This window comes from Dermacentor variabilis, chromosome 8 (assembly GCF_050947875.1).
Source record: "Dermacentor variabilis isolate Ectoservices chromosome 8, ASM5094787v1, whole genome shotgun sequence".
In the NCBI taxonomy this organism is placed as follows: Eukaryota; Metazoa; Arthropoda; class Arachnida; order Ixodida; family Ixodidae; genus Dermacentor; species Dermacentor variabilis.
In genome coordinates, this window is record NC_134575.1 from 41,111,083 (window position 1) to 41,126,685 (window position 15,603).

A 15,603-nucleotide genomic window follows, 5' to 3' on the forward strand; every position below is an offset into this window, starting at 1 on the left:
CGGTGACTGTCAATGCTAATGAGTTCAGCATTTAATCAATATAGCGACACAACGTGTTGCCACTGTTGAAGCGAGATACCTGAGGCGTGTACTGCAGCGGGACTTCTCTTCCGCGTTTCACTGAGCACGCTCGGTGACATGTGACGCTGCCGCGGGCACGAAGCCTGCGCGTGGCCTCCGAAATGCACGGCGCGCCGGTGCACTGGAGATGCTGCCCCATCTAGTGGCGCTGCCGAGAAGTACGTGCCTGGTCTCCGAGACTAGAGGCGCGGTGCACCGGTGCCTGCGAACGCTGAGAACGCTTCCCTCGCTTGGCGCACACTCAGGGGCACATGCTCTGTGACCCGATTTGACGGGAGGTGAATTGAAGAGCGGCACAAGCCCGGCGCATTCGTGGCGCAGCTTACTGAAGCGTCGACGTGAAATACGTTCATTGAAAGGCGGCACACGTACCCGGTGCATTTGTGGCGCGGCCTGCTAAGGGGTCGGGTTGGTGCGCTTGAGGAACCCCTGATATGCGAGCTCTATCACCCCTCAGCATCGGATAAATTTAGGGGATTGTTTTCGTCATTGTAGAGGGGCACGTTCCTAGTGGCACATAGTTAGCCAAGTTAGTGTCGAAGACCTTCACGAAAGAGTGGAACACACCTACTTGCAAATACCAAGTGACCAAAGTGGGCATCAAAGAATGAATGAATATGTGTTGTTTAGTGGCGCAAGGGCCAGATATGGCCAAGGAGCGCCAAGGGCATCAAAGAGGCGCATTGAAGACCAGCACAGTGCGAGTGGTGTATACCCAATGCTCCAAGTCAGCATCAAAAATGTTTATTGAACACAGTGGTATCTGCGTAGTCCTGCATGTACAGTGACCCATGTCGGCGAGAGAGAGAGAGAAAGAGGGAAAGAGAGAGAAGGTGAGAGAGACACTCTTTATTAGAAAAACAGAGATTTTTGCCGGCGCGTACACAACCGCTGGCGTGCTACTCTGTATAGGGATGGGGAATGGGATTAAACGATTCCAGAGGAGACTGGGAAAAAAGAAGAGAATAAAAATGAACAGGAAATGCGCAAGTGTATCTGATACTAACATTTAGAGCTGCGGCAAATGCGAACACACTGCCACATGCTAAGTTGGTCCGACGACTCGATTCAAACCTTGCCCCCTCGGCACAGCAGCCTGATACGCTACCGTTTCGACCGTGGACTACCCAATGACCCAGGTAGGATAGAAAACGATTAGAGAAAAATATAGATGCATAGGTAGCTCGCTCCCGGAAAGGACACGAAGTACCTAAGGATACCAACTCACTAAAAAAGAAATGCAAAAAAAGCGAAGGCTCATAACGACATGCTCTTGAACATTCATCGGACCTCAGGTCACACACGGGGCAACGTGGGCAGCAGAGAGGAGCATTGGGTCCTGTACGAGCATTGGGTATGAGCGAACCTGCCCTGGCTGCTCGTTAAAATCGGTTCTCCCGCTGTTTATCAGTGAAACAAGAGGGTTGGTTTGTCTCTCCCTAAATTATTATTTTTGTTGCATTTGCCGTATCACACGTACCTTAAAGACAATTTTATGTATTGGTTAGTGATAAAGATGATGATCTGTAAATCACTGGCGTCTACCTATTTAGGTTGGTTCGCCAAGAATCGGGCAGATTTTAGACACGTGCTAGGGGTACACAATTTTAAAAGGCTTTAATTTTCATGACTTAGAGTGAGTACAATATAAGGCGATTTGCTAAGCCGTCAATGTGATAGAACGCACCAAATGAAAGCAAAGTGTGTGTAGTTCAACTGATGTGCCGATCTTCTTCCTCTTCGCTGATAAGAACTGCGGTGCATTAGACCCACGCTGGCCCACATAATGACCAGCGTCGAGCAATCCGCCTGGCCGTTGAGGCCGTGAAGACTCACTGTCCTCAACGCGCGGGGACTCGTCCTCCCCCCTCCTACCTGCGTGTAGGATAAGAGGCGGGCACCCCAGCTCGGTGGCATATTAAAGTTTTCAATCGATCAATCAATAGAAAAGGGACAAAAATAATTTAATAAAGAGTGACGGAGACGTGTTGTTCGAACATATAAAATTTCCCTTTTAAAGATCACGTCTTTCTTGAACACCACAGGCTTAGACATTCGCAAACAGAGTTGTTTTTTTTTTGGTCAATTTTGTTTGCCGCCACGTGAATCACGTTCATAGTCAGTGTAGGGTTATATGCAAAACGTGTCGCGTGCGCGCGAGCAGACAAAGAAGAAGAACCAGGCAAGCAAGCAAGCGAGCGTTCGTTTCCTTCTCTGCGAAGACAGAAAATCACCAGGTAAGCCCGATTACGCCTCGGGCGATATTTTTTCTCTCGTCATGTGACAGTCATCAGATTCGTCTGCGGGAACTCTACAGGAGCTGATCGAGTTTGAAGTCTAGCTAACCGAGCCCGACCCGAATGTTGCCAAATCAAATTGGGGCCAGTCAACCGAGCCCAGGTGGTGCAGTCCGCTTGACCCAACTGGGCTCGACGCTTGCTCGAATCAGCTTGCTAGCGTTTACATGAAACGGGCAAGTGGCTTTTCAGCCCGACAGGCGCACTCCACACGCCTGCCCGACAGGCGCACTCCACACGCCTGTGTTGGGACCATGCAAACGCATCTTGTTAGAGCAAGTGCGGCTCCACCAGGCGCCATGTAGCTGGGCAGTTTCTGTTGGTCGTCCTTTTTGGAGCTAACGCAATGACGCGCAAAGCGTCAAGTAGCACCCTGGAATCTTCAAAAACGTTCTCTGGACGCAGGCACGTCTCTCTTGTCTGTCCAGTTGTTGAGATTGCACCTGTTATGCCTATAATTTTCGAAGAGCGCGCAATAGCAATCCCTGACTTAGTACTCATTTGAACCTCACTACTTAACCGCGTCGCAGCCTTTTCCCTCATATTGAATGGGTATGAAGCGTAGCGCAATAAATAGCGAGAAGTGGACATAAGAAGTAACTATATGAAATGTATCCGTCGTTTATTCCTGTATCCATGCGCTGGTATTGTGCATTATACTTTACATCGATCAGAAGTGGCTGACTGACGAGCCTTATTAGCCAAGAATTTCCTCCGTCGCCTTACGATGCCTCCGGCACTGCTCGTCCTGACTCTGACGACACGAGACTTTGCACGACCACACAGGTCTCTCTCTCTCTCTCTCAAACACACGCACACATACACACACAGACACACACAACACATCCGGTCTTCGGATACGTCGAGGTTCCGATGCATGTTCCTTTATTCTGCGTATAGGTTGCGTTCTGTACATTGCGGTTGGGTAGCTTCTTATATAAAGCGTTCATGTTTATGCTGAACAGGGCAAGTGGTGAATGGCCGCTGCCGGGCAGTTCTTTTACGCTTTGAGACTTACCAATTTCCCTGGCCTTTAATTCGTCGCGAGCAATAAAATGAACGAATACATGCATGCACGCATGCATGCTTGCGTGAAGGAATGAATGGATGAATACATCAATGCATGCATGCATGAAAGAATGAATGACCGAATGAATGAATGAGTGTGCCTTTCTAAATACCGATTACGGCGCCATACGTTGCCACCTCTGCCACTGCACGAGAACCGTCTTAAAGCTCGCGTTACGGCTACTTTGTCGAGGGAAAGAAAGGATGCGCGGCATTAACACCTCACAAAAATCTTTTTTTCTTTTCCCGCTTTCAGCACCAACCCCCGCGGTCAGCCTTGATAGGCAGTTCCTGCGATCGCACCGCTGATCGATACCAAGAGGCCGCCGAACGTGTGGGGCTCAGCTCCGCATGCAAACAGCGCGGACCGGAGTTAACCACCGCCACCACTGCGTCATTTCCTGGGCGCGCAGCGTATACTCGCGCAGCGGTGCTGCGAGAGGGCGACATGGCTCACAACGTGGCCACGTTTCTGTGGCGCACGCTGTGCGTGCAGGCGATACGGCGGCACTACGTGTCCACTTCGCTCGAGCTACTGCTCGTGGCTTGGGTTTTTTACATCGCGTTGTCCTTGCGACAAGCACCGAAGCCGCTCGGCAGGAATCCCAACGCAACGGATCTGGACTCTCTCCTCGGGTCGCAGCGTCCCACTCACATCGTGTTCGGTCCGAACACGAGTTACAACAACAGGCTGATGGGGGCCGTGGTCGCCAAGTACTTGACTGACGACGTGCGGGAACCCGTAAAAGGTGAGCTACCTTCTGAGCTTTCGTGGTGGGCGTTTTCGTTAAAAGCAGCGCTGAGGTGACGCTTTAGATTTGACGTTGCTTGGGCCACGTGAATGCCCAAATCTTCTGAAACCATGAAAGCTCACTGGCAAGGGTTGGAAGTGACCCCTAATTAAAGTGGACAGACCTTTGCATAAGCTTTTGGAGCATGTCGCTAAAGAGAGACGAAAACTTCGCTAAATTTCCGCTAGATTTTGCCGCAGTGTTTCCAAAATTGTCGATAGCTTTTTCTGGACAAGCTTTCGACAATGTAGGCATTTTGGAGCAGTATAATATGCGCTAGCATGGTGCAAATTATTTACCTAAGCGTCCCACGTTTCTCTAATCTCCGAGTGAGTGAGGAATAAACTGCGAATTCACCAGCAGTGTGTGGGGCGATTTTAATTTCCCATTATGCTTGCGTACCGGACGATGGCGCTGAAAATGCGTAGTTCACCCTCAGATAGCCAGGTTCAAATTGCACCACAATTAAAGACTACACGAGCGAACAGTTTGCTATAGTACGCAAAGGAACTTAGTCCACATCATCCTTGCATATGGGCTAGTTCTCGGAGCTCTTGAATGAATAGAGAGACTCGCTAAAATCTCTAAAATCGCTAGAGTGACAACACTGGAGTGGACGCTTCACGAAAGCGTGAGAAACGCGCTCGTGCCGTTCTAGGAATCGCTGCGACGTCGCACACGCGAGCACAGCGAGACAAGAAACCCGCAACGCTATTGTCTATAATCTTTCCCCAGCAGCCGTATCGTGCGCCTAGTTTTATCGTTACACGAGTTTGGCAAGCCTTGTTCCGTTCCGCGATAACGTTGGTGACGCCAGGTGTTTCGAAGCGAACTCTAGGACCGCATCAGGATATGTCGCGTTTCTCAACTTGCGTAGTTGTGAAGTGTACTGCGTGCACGATGCGTGCATGATGCGTGCATAAGCAGCCGTATTCTAGACCTTAATAATAATATTTGGAGTTTTACGTGCCAAAACCACTTTCTGATTATGAGGCACGCCGTAGTGGAGGACTCCGGAAATTTTGACCACCTGGGGTTATTTAACGTGCACCTAAATCTAAGCACACGGGTGTGTTCGCATTTCGCCCCCATCGAAATGCGGCCGCCGTGGCCGGGATTCGATCCCGCGCGACCTCGTGCTCAGCAGCCCAACACCATAGCCACTGAGCAACCACGGCGGGTATTCTAGACCTTTCCTGCACTCAACGCACCGCGTTGGCTCGGGAGAGAACCGAAAGGCAGCGCCGGGCCTTGACAATACCGGCCGCCACACTGCGTGGCCGTTCCACGACAATCCTCGGGGCGCGTATACAGCGGTACACCTTCATGACGAAGTGTTTGGAACTTCTAGAATTCGCGATGCGGGTCACTTCGTTGCAAGAGATCGCACATCGTACTCGCCATAGAGCCGGCTAAGCAAGGTCGACGAACGCGCGAAGCTTGCACGGTGTGGAGCGTAGCTCACCCGTTCCTGCGCTAGCATTGGCCTCGGCGTAACCGGCAGAAAGAATGAGCGGAACGCAGGAGAGGGATGAAAGGCGGCAGTAGCGAAGAGAGCGCGAGGAGGATAGCGGAGGAAGAGGTTAGGGTGAAAGGGGGAGGAGGAAAGCGGAGTGCCGCACGAGACGGGCTCCACGGCGGCGACGCGCTACGAGTTGGGGCCACAGTTGCGTGCGCCGCTACTCGGTGGCAGATGACGTCACTTATATATCTTGCGGCGAGCGCGTGCCACCGATACCATATATGGAAACAAAGCGCTCGCGTGGGGCGGGCTTCGGACCAACATCGCATGAGCTGCATCGCCTGCGTCACCGGCGCTAGAGAATGCGCTGCGTGCGAGCCACGCCTTTCTATGTTCCCAGAATGAGTGACGCAACCGGTGGAATTCAAAAAGCCAAAGAGCTGAGCTCAGATTTCGCGTTAGGGAGTATCGCGATCGTCGGTGAATTTTTTTTTTCAATATGCGTCAGTATTCCTATGCCTACCCAACGAGACATTTGTCCGTCACGTAAGAAACTGAATGGCTTAACCACTTTAAGCAATGGCTGATACCCCCGTTTGCAAGGAAAACAATCGTAACCACTTAAGACAGAGGGTACAAGCGCTTAGCACAGTGAAGTGAACAGCACATACATTCATAGAAATCACCCACACCACACACAGAACAGCATACGTTTCAATAAAGAACAGCTCCGCTAAACAGCTCCGCTAAATTAACCTTAATTCAGCTTAACACCAAAGGCCGTGCGAACCCGCCGTGGTTGCTTAGTGTCTATGGTGTTGGACTGCTAAGCACGAGGTCACTAGATCGAATGCCGGCCACAGCGGCTGTATTTCAATGGGGGCGAAATGCAAAAAAAAAAAAAAAATAACAAGGAACACCCGTGCATTTAGATTTCTGGGCACGTTAAAGAACCCCAGGTCGTCCAAATTTCCGGAGTATCCCACTACGGCGTGCTTCATAATCAGAAAGCGTTTTTGGCGCGTAAAACCCCATAACGTAATTTTTAAAGGTCGTGGGTTCGACACACAGCAAAGGTCCAGGGTTCAAGTGCATGAATTAACTCTGTCTCAATTAACCGTGGCTAATTAGCTTCAGCTTAGTTAACGCAAATGGTCGTGGGTTCGGATGCCGTAATTAACGGTAACATAAATAAACCTGCCTTGTCATGTTCGCTATCGAACATGATAAGCGAATGACCGATGAGGGTTGATAAGGGTTGATACTCGTCGGATCAAGTTCCATAACATTGATAACGACACCCGGCTGTGTGGAGATGAACAAGTTGCACAAGGCTTACGCATACCTAGACAACTACCAGGAGAGTTCCTGCGTGAATTGTTTCAAATATTTTTTTTTTTACTATCCAGAAATAAAGCTTGAGCCCAGTTTTACCACTCATTGTAGGTAAAGAGATTCTATATGCGTGTGATAATCAGTCGCAACTTTTAAAACGAGATATAGCCACACGCCCGGCTGGTCACTCCGATCAACACATGACCTTGTACGCCGGCATATTTCATTCTTGCATGTGTCCCCTATAGTGCCGGGTGTTTTATAGCTTACGGTGTGTTCGCGTAGCGTGGTTGCGTATGTTTTGATTATCTATTGCACTCAACAGCATCATGGTATGACTCTTTCGCGCTCTCTGAAAGCTGAATTTTTTCGGGAGGGTGGGGGGCAGTGCTGATGGCATTTCAAATTTCCGCTCCAATGAAGTCAATTTATAATAAAATTTCTTTTAGAAACTCGCGTGTCAATGCTAACCACAATGTTTTAGTCAAGCTACGTGAAAAGTGAGAAACAGAGGAAAGCAGATATGGTGTGTCCCTAACGTTGCTACAGGTTTCCTACCATTTTTTTTTACAGTGCTGGCGCGCAACGTAAGCACCACCAGCGAAATCGCTAGAGAGTGCGCCTACGTTCCTGTCCGAGGCAGGCATGCAATGCGTCGCATGTGTGTGAAGCTCGAAACGCCTGCAGATGGCGAGGCCCACGCCGACGGCAGCCTCAAGTACACAATGCTCAGCCTCGAAGACTTCCGCGACTTGTCCGGTACGAACATCGCAGTTGAGAAATCCCCTCACAATCAATCAATCAATCAATCAATCAATCAATCAATCAATCAATCAATCAATCAATCAATCAATCAATCAATCAATCAATCAATCAATCAATCAATCAATCAATCAATCAATCAGCGTCACCTAACATGCAACCGTCAACTCCGCCACCGCCAGCATGATCATTCTACACTCAGCGTATTGATATGGTACTTCTGAGTGCTCTAAGCACAGAGCGCCAATCAACCAATTAACTGCCTCCCGGCAAACAACGATGAGCGCTGGCGTCACCTTCATCGTCAGTCTCTGCTCAGCATACCACAAACTTCGTTGATAAGGTGCGGGTGATTGCTCTAAGCAGAGAGCGCTTGTAAATTAATCAATCAATAAATGAATTATTCACTGCCACCAAACGACCACCCATTACAGTTCCGCAACCACCACCGTCTTCAATGTCAACTCAGTATACGAAACTTTGTTGATAATGTACTGGTGATTGCTTCTAAGCACTGAACACCTGTCAATCAATCAAATGAATCCAGCATTCCATGAGTCACTGTCACGTTTCACGCAACTATCAACTCCACCGCCACCGCACTGCTGTTTGCTGCTAGCACAGGTCACTTGTCAAATAGTCATCAAATCAATTGAACCCTGCCACCTAATAAACACGCATCAATTTTGCCATCACCGCCATCGTCAATCCCCACTCAGTATACGAAACGTCGTTGATAAGGTACTGCTGATTGCTATGACCACTGAACACCTGTCAATCAATCAATCAATCAATCAATCAATCAATCAATCAATCAATCAATCAATCAATCAATCAATCAATCAATCAATCAATCAATCAATCAATCAATCAATCAATCAATCAATCAATCAATCAATCACCGTCATGTTTCACGCTGCTGTTAACTTCACCACCACCACCTACGCCGTCATTCTCCACTCAGTTTATCAAACTTTGTTGGTAAAAATGCTGCTGATTGATCTAAGTACAGGGAACCTGTCAATGAATGAATGAATGAATAGATGAATCAGTCATCATCGACAAATCAAGCTACCACCATCATAATTATCCATTCAGTCTATGAAATTTCATAGACAAAATAATTCCTACAAAAATGGTTTGCCTGAATCATGTAAGCGCAAAGAACCTATCGAGAAATATCGATAAATCGTTCAATTGTTGTTGGGAATCCATCACTCAGACATCGCATTTTAAAACTTACCTGACAACGTTAAATCTTATGCACACGGCTAACTTTCTGCGGGCACGAAGGGAAAGATATAGAGAAAAAAAAAACGCTAGAGATGAACGCCGCTGAAAAATATCGCTGAAAGATATTCTGCATTAGTCTAAACTGGAGAAGAGGAAGACATTAACATCTCATTTGAAACCACAAAATAAGATGTACCGGACCATTAAGTGGTAATTTCGAATAATTTTCCAACTCTCGTCTTACGTGTTTGCGCCTTCACGCACGGAAGCTACGCGGAATGATTGCATGTTGGGATGATGGTTTTTCGAGCGCTGCAAAGGGCAACACCCAAAAGGCCGATTTTCTTTAGAGACCCGATAGGTGGGCGCTCCGGCTACATTCAGGTGGTCCTTTCTGATCGCCTTACTGCAGATCAGGGTGGTCCGAAGTGCTCCTTATAATAGCGCCATCTGCTCAGCCGAGAACTTTGGTGGATTTTTCTGGTCGCGCGACTCCACCAGTTCCCATCATTGCGCTGGCGAAGGCAGGCTAACCGTAGCTCATTTCGCAGCGGCAGCGACTATGTTCCAATTACAATCCAAGTACGCTGCCATAGCGTGCCAGGTTACGCAATCACTTGTAGCCGGCGGCGGTGACGCCGTTTACCGGAAGTTCATCTCGGCTGTCGCTTCCTTCCCTCTCACTCCTCCGAAAAACAGCCGGCTGTTCCGTTGGCGTGCTACATCCCTTACGTGCACCGACAGTGCCTTAGGAATCGGTCAGCTCGAATTTGGAGTATCATGGCGACCATCCGAAGAAGGCATCAATATCTGAAACCGAAGCCGAAAGTGTCGTCAAAAGTCACCGAAAGAACTGTCGCAGTAATAGACGTACAGACGCTAAGAACCCGTAGCTTTCCCTTCGTTGCCACAGAAAGCTTTCACAACATCCTGCAGATTTCTGTAGGCACAAAGCAATTGTTGAGTAATAAGTCACTTCATTAAACATATAAATTGATAAAGGTATACTACAACATGACGCACAGAACGTTTCACATTCGAAAAAAAAAGCAAACAAACGGAAACAGGAAACCACACAGCAAGTTATCTCCGTGATATCCGACAGTATTGTAGTATAAAGAGCCGGTCTTAATTACCAACCGAGAGCGGAGTTCACTGGAAGGGCCTGCACCTGAATTGCTTGCTCTTCGTTACTGGCCAATCACGACAAAAAGGAGCACGTCATTAAAGTGTCCAGCCATTGGGTAACAATCGCAGCTGTTGCGTTACTGCGTATAGTTAGCCAGCGATAGGTTGGCCGCTGATAGTTGGCAAATGGTTGGTTGAAGACAGCTCTAGTGTATTGACTGGTGCGTCGATGAAAGTTTCTTCCGGATCGTTTTTCCCTTCCAGCCTTTCCACCGGGTTACATGTATGCCATCGAACGAGCGCATTTGGAGCTACAGCGACCCCGTACCTCAGAGAGTGATCAAAGTAACGCTACAGACATAAAGGTGAGCGAGACCGCTTGATGCATTTTCCCGTGGTTTGTAATGGGGTATAAACACCTGACAAACACTCGACGCGCAACTGCAGTCAGGCTCCGCCGTTGCTTTCCTGCAACTGTTGCACTGTGCATGGCTAAAAACGTTCTGCTGCTGTGGTTGAGTTCAGGGATTCGATTTCTGACCTCCGTAGCCGAGTTATTTTGGGCGCGAAATGCAGAAGCCGTCGCGTACCCAGACCTAGCCTCTTGGCTGTTGTCGCGATTTCGCGGTACACAAAGTCTGAGGCATCAATACAAACGGGATGCTTATGCGGGAGAACTGTCTGATTGTCATGGGTGTTACCATCCCCTAAAAGACGTCTCAGCCACCGGTGTCACCATCCCTGAGAGAGCAACGCCTTGTGCATGGCGATTCCCGCGAGGGGCAGAGCTCCAGCAAACTTAGGCGACTGCATTCACTCGGGTGCAGAAATTGAAGCCACTGTCTGTATAATGCGAGGGTTTTGTAGGCTGCCACAAATGGCGAGATGGTTCACCCTGAGAGAGCAACGCCTTGTGCATGGCGATTCCCGCGAGGGGGAGAGCTCCAGCAAACTTAGGCGACTGCATTCACTCGGGTGCAGAAATTGAAGCCACTGTCTGTATAATGCGAGGGTTTTGTAGGCTGCCACAAATGGCGAGATGGTTCACCCTGAGAGAGCAACGCCTTGTGCATGGCGATTCCCGCGAGGGGGAGAGCTCCAGCAAACTTAGGCGACTGCATTCACTCGGGTGCAGAAATTGAAGCCACTGTCTGTATAATGCGAGGGTTTTGTAGGCTGCCGCAAATGGCGAGATGGTTCACCCTGAGAGAGCAACGCCTTGTGCATGGCGATTCCCGCGAGGGGGAGAGCTCCAGCAAACTTAGGCGACTGCATTCACTCGGGTGCAGAAATTGAAGCCACTGTCTGTATAATGCGAGGGTTTTGTAGGCTGCCACAAATGGCGAGATGGTTCACCCTGAGAGAGCAACGCCTTGTGCATGGCGATTCCCGCGAGGGGGAGAGCTCCAGCAAACTTAGGCGACGGCATTCACTCGGGTGCAGAAATTGAAGCCACTGTCTGTATAATGCGAGGGTTTTGTAGGCTGCCACAAATGGCGAGATGGCTCACCCTGAGAGAGCAACGCCTTGTGCATGGCGATTCCCGCGAGGGGGAGAGCTCCAGCAAACTTAGGCGACTGGATTCACTCGGGTGCAGAAATTGAAGCCACTGTCTGTATAATGCGAGGGTTTTGTAGGCTGCCACAAATGGCGAGATGGTTCACCCTGAGAGAGCAACGCCTTGTGCATGGCGATTCCCGCGAGGGGGAGAGCTCCAGCAAACTTAGGCGACTGCATTCACTCGGGTGCAGAAATTGAAGCCACTGTCTGTATAATGCGAGGGTTTTGTAGGCTGCCACAAATGGCGAGATGGTTCACCCTGAGAGAGCAACGCCTTGTGCATGGCGATTCCCGCGAGGGGGAGAGCTCCAGCAAACTTAGGCGACTGCATTCACTCGGGTGCAGAAATTGAAGCCACTGTCTGTATAATGCGAGGGTTTTGTAGGCTGCCACAAATGGCGAGATGGTTCACCCTGAGAGAGCAACGCCTTGTGCATGGCGATTCCCGCGAGGGGGAGAGCTCCAGCAAACTTAGGCGACTGCATTCACTCGGGTGCAGAAATTGAAGCCACTGTCTGTATAATGCGAGGGTTTTGTAGGCTGCCACAAATGGCGAGATGGTTCACCCTGAGAGAGCAACGCCTTGTGCATGGCGATTCCCGCGAGGGGGAGAGCTCCAGCAAACTTAGGCGACTGCATTCACTCGGGTGCAGAAATTGAAGCCACTGTCTGTATAATGCGAGGGTTTTGTAGGCTGCCGCAAATGGCGAGATGGTTCACCCTGAGAGAGCAACGCCTTGTGCATGGCGATTCCCGCGAGGGGGAGAGCTCCAGCAAACTTAGGCGACTGCATTCACTCGGGTGCAGAAATTGAAGCCATTGTCTGTATAATGCGAGGGTTTTGTAGGCTGCCACAAATGGCGAGATGGTTCACCCTGAGAGAGCAACGCCTTGTGCATGGCGATTCCCGCGAGGGGGAGAGCTCCAGCAAACTTAGGCGACTGCATTCACTCGGGTGCAGAAATTGAAGCCACTGTCTGTATAATGCGAGGGTTTTGTAGGCTGCCACAAATGGCGAGATGGCTCACCCTGAGAGAGCAACGCCTTGTGCATGGCGATTCCCGCGAGGGGGAGAGCTCCAGCAAACTTAGGCGACTGGATTCACTCGGGTGCAGAAATTGAAGCCACTGTCTGTATAATGCGAGGGTTTTGTAGGCTGCCACAAATGGCGAGATGGTTCACCCTGAGAGAGCAACGCCTTGTGCATGGCGATTCCCGCGAGGGGGAGAGCTCCAGCAAACTTAGGCGACTGCATTCACTCGGGTGCAGAAATTGAAGCCACTGTCTGTATAATGCGAGGGTTTTGTAGGCTGCCACAAATGGCGAGATGGTTCACCCTGAGAGAGCAACGCCTTGTGCATGGCGATTCCCGCGAGGGGGAGAGCTCCAGCAAACTTAGGCGACTGCATTCACTCGGGTGCAGAAATTGAAGCCACTGTCTGTATAATGCGAGGGTTTTGTAGGCTGCCACAAATGGCGAGATGGTTCACCCTGAGAGAGCAACGCCTTGTGCATGGCGATTCCCGCGAGGGGGAGAGCTCCAGCAAACTTAGGCGACTGCATTCACTCGGGTGCAGAAATTGAAGCCACTGTCTGTATAATGCGAGGGTTTTGTAGGCTGCCACAAATTGCGAGATGGTTCACCCTGAGAGAGCAACGCCTTGTGCATGGCGATTCCCGCGAGGGGGAGAGCTCCAGCAAACTTAGGCGACTGCATTCACTCGGGTGCAGAAATTGAAGCCACTGTCTGTATAATGCGAGGGTTTTGTAGGCTGCCACAAATGGCGAGATGGTTCACCCTGAGAGAGCAACGCCTTGTGCATGGCGATTCCCGCGAGGGGGAGAGCTCCAGCAAACTTAGGCGACTGCATTCACTCGGGTGCAGAAATCGAAGCCACTGTCTGTATAATGCGAGGGTTTTGTAGGCTGCCACAAATGGCGAGATGGTTCACCCTGAGAGAGCAACGCCTTGTGCATGGCGATTCCCGCGAGGGGGAGAGCTCCAGCAAACTTAGGCGACTGCATTCACTCGGGTGCAGAAATTGAAGCCACTGTCTGTATAATGCGAGGGTTTTGTAGGCTGCCACAAATGGCGAGATGGTTCACCCTGAGAGAGCAACGCCTTGTGCATGGCGATTCCCGCGAGGGGGAGAGCTCCAGCAAACTTAGGCGACTGCATTCACTCGGGTGCAGAAATTGAAGCCACTGTCTGTATAATGCGAGGGTTTCGTAGGCTGCCACAAATTGCGAGATGGTTCACCCTGAGAGAGCAACGCCCTGTGCATGGCGATTCCCGCGAGGGGGAGAGCTCCAGCAAACTTAGGCGACTGCATTCACTCGGGTGCAGAAATTGAAGCCACTTTCTGTATAATGCGAGGGTTTTGTAGGCTGCCACAAATTGCGAGATGGTTCACCTGTCAAGTCTTGAGATTATTCGCCGCGAGAACTCTCGAATGTAACGGGTTTGTTATGTGCTAGGAGGCCCCATTCAGTTTTTCTAAAAAAAAAAAAACGAGTTTAGTACGCACAGCCGGAGTAGTAAATGGCGTGAGAGCAATATTGAACCTTCCGGCCTTTCACTACACTTATCCTTCAGTACGCTTATTTAATGAAGCGGTCCTAATTTTCCGTGAATATCCAGCTTCTGCGGTTTTTTTGTCCTCTCTAGGGAGCCGAGAAACTTTGTAAGCGTTTATATAATTCCTCTAGACGATTCAAAAACGATTGTTTGCAATTTCCCTTTAATCTCTGATGGATTCTTACTTTAACATTTGTCTGCACGTTGCCTGTAACATTCCTCACATCTCCTCAAAATATAAACTTGCTGAGTGATCGTTTGTTTTTTCAGAAAGCAGTGAAAGCATACATATAGCCTATTTGAGCACTTCTTGTCCCCATTCACAGCTACGCTGTAAAACACACTGTATACCATTCGCAGCTGATTGTTGAAGACCTGCCCGGCTGGGTTTACGGTGACGTGAACGTCTCATACCGGCCAGAATTCACCGTTACGCTGTACGCAATGTTCATGATCCCGGCGATACGATCACTAAACGCCATCGAATACGAGCTTTCGTCGGGTCTCGCCGTAAGTATCGCAAAGAGCAGGGCAGGTGCCCAATGGAGCATTGGTTCAATTCTGTAAGTCGTCCGCCCTGTATGGTTGTCTTTCAGCCAAGAACTGTCGTGCACAGGGTATGCATTGCGGCCTCTTGGTGCGGTGCTGCCATTGTGGAAACGTAACCTCGAAGATGTTGCGAGAATTACTTTGAAAATTTCATGTCGTCGAGGTTAGCTCCCTCGCAGTGTTCTCCTCCCCCCCCCCCCCATCCCCGAGAGGGAATGTACCGCAGCTATTGAATAGCCTTTATCACCGGCAAACCACCCCTGACACGCCTGCCCTCCCCACATCCCACAGTTTTCTCCTTTCAGAGCCAGAGGGCGTGCAGGAGTTTGGAATTGGTAAAAGCGAGGCTGCTAAATGGGAACAATTTCTAACAGACTTCCGACGAGAGTTCTGAGTAGGCCTTTCTTGTGAATGCGTAGCACCCTTTTTGCAACAGTATATTTGCAACTATTCGGCAGCGGTAGCTACGATTTGTTAACTTGTGATTTACTTTACAACTTAACGCAGAAACGTATTAAACAGTTATTAGCAGACGCGTAATTTTACGAGGGCATCAGCATGTATGAAATTGATACATTACGTCGGCAGTTCTGTAGCCATACAAGAAACATGGACCCCTGTCAAGGTGTTTGATTTCTGTTTCATTGATAGTTGACTGTTCCTAGCAGTCAAATGACAAAGACGAGTTCAATCGATTTCGTTATGAATCAGGGGACCAAACTAGACGACCAACACTATTTGGCAGTGCAGAAGGGCGAC

The 15,603-nt window shown here is 49.6% G+C and overlaps 1 protein-coding gene across 1 annotated transcript in view; it reads left to right on the forward strand.

The window, feature by feature from the left end:
* Positions 1-2,262: 2,262 nt before the first annotated feature.
* LOC142590124 (phospholipid-transporting ATPase ABCA3-like) overlaps positions 2,263-15,603 on the forward strand; it is a 95,531-nt gene continuing 82,190 nt past the window's right edge. Inside the window, exons 1-5 of the mRNA XM_075701993.1 lie at positions 2,263-2,318; positions 3,703-4,195; positions 7,608-7,793; positions 10,422-10,522; positions 14,656-14,805. Of these exons, the coding sequence (XP_075558108.1) occupies positions 3,895-4,195; positions 7,608-7,793; positions 10,422-10,522; positions 14,656-14,805 (738 nt within the window). The 5' untranslated portion in view covers positions 2,263-2,318; positions 3,703-3,894. The remainder of the gene's footprint in view (positions 2,319-3,702; positions 4,196-7,607; positions 7,794-10,421; positions 10,523-14,655; positions 14,806-15,603) is intronic.